This window comes from Aplysia californica, unplaced genomic scaffold (genome assembly GCF_000002075.1).
Source record: "Aplysia californica isolate F4 #8 unplaced genomic scaffold, AplCal3.0 scaffold00152, whole genome shotgun sequence".
Classification (NCBI taxonomy): domain Eukaryota; kingdom Metazoa; phylum Mollusca; class Gastropoda; order Aplysiida; family Aplysiidae; genus Aplysia; species Aplysia californica.
Window position 1 is genome coordinate 13,116 of NW_004797422.1, and position 1,299 is coordinate 14,414.

The 1,299-nt window shown below is 42.0% G+C and overlaps 1 protein-coding gene across 1 annotated transcript in view; it reads left to right on the top strand.

Annotated features, from left to right (window-relative positions):
* Positions 1-600: 600 nt before the first annotated feature.
* The window catches only part of LOC101858934 (protein FAM107B), a gene marked incomplete at its 5' end in the record, with an annotated part of 18,932 nt that continues 18,233 nt past the window's right edge, over positions 601-1,299 (top strand). The window contains 1 exon segment of the mRNA XM_005097313.3: positions 601-1,005. Coding sequence (XP_005097370.1) covers positions 963-1,005 — 43 coding nt within the window.

Consider the following 1,299-nt stretch of genomic DNA (forward strand, 5'->3'; position numbering starts at 1 on the left):
CACACACACACACACACACACACACACACACACACAATCTACTCTCACCCATTGCCTCGTCTCATTCTGTTTTTCCCCAAGGCTCGTAAATTCCTATGCCTTTCAATGTATTGGCTTCACCACCGTGCACTGTCATGCAATTTTTGTCCCTGGAGCCCGCCTGCCCGCCCGTGCCTTCGCAAATAAAATTCCCTATTTCGGGATACTGGTAGAACCCCCCCAAAAAAATCGAAAAAAATTTCGCATGGGAGTGGGGGGGGGGGGGCACAAATATGAATTAATTATAGAGGCTTGAATCCGCTTATAGAGACAATGCTGTTCGCTTTTATATGGCACAGTCCTTTTCGTGTTTCTTTTTGTTCCCAGCGTCTTTTTCTGATTGTCGTTACTTAGAAGAAACTTACAACTGGTAAAGGTGGGTAGTTGGAGTGTGTGCCCTGGTGTGGTAAAATTTTAAAAAAAATCACCCCAAAAAAACTGCCATAAATGTGTCGAAATATAATCAAAGTCTTTCCTTTTTATACTCTTCCACAGTTATGGTGATTGTAATCATGACTCTATCATTACCTTTATTCGGTTATCTAATCATGTCGTCCCCAGATTGAGCGGTGTGATCGATAGGTGTCAGAAAGTGCCAGCCACTACCGGCAGCCCGCCAGCCCAAGGGATACCATTCATCATCGCTATCGTCACCGGCTATCCCAACGGTTCGCGCCATGTGACTCACCTATGAGGTCACGTGACACCAGCAGCAGACGACCAGACTCATCAGCGTGAGAGCAGAAGCAGAAGAGAGGGAACTTCAAAAGAAAAGAAGAAAAAGAAGTTATAATAACCGGCGCTTCGGCCGAAAAGAAACCCAAAAGGAGAAAACAGCGCTAAAAAGGAAAAGCCTATTTGGCCTCTTGTCCCGCCGTCTGGCGCCCTCTCACCTCACCTTAATTGGCCAGGTTTCCCCCACGATGGCAGCCATGCACAAGAGCGTGCACGGAGTGAAAACGACAGGTAGGAGAAGATTTTTTCTTCTTTTTTTTTACCCTTCAATTCGTCTCTTTAATTTTTTTTTCAAGTTGTTGTTAGCTGTTTTGTTTCGATTCACTGGTTAGTTTGTGGAGTTGTTTTTTGTGTGTTTTTTTTTCATGTTTCTTTTTAGAACAGGAAATCTTTGTTTTCAAATTATTGTTAGGTTTTTTGTTGTTGTTGTTGTTTTTTTACTCATTCACTGTAAAAAAAATAATTCAGTTCTTCTTTTAACTAAGGAAATTTTTGTTTTCATATTGTTATACTTTTTCATTATGG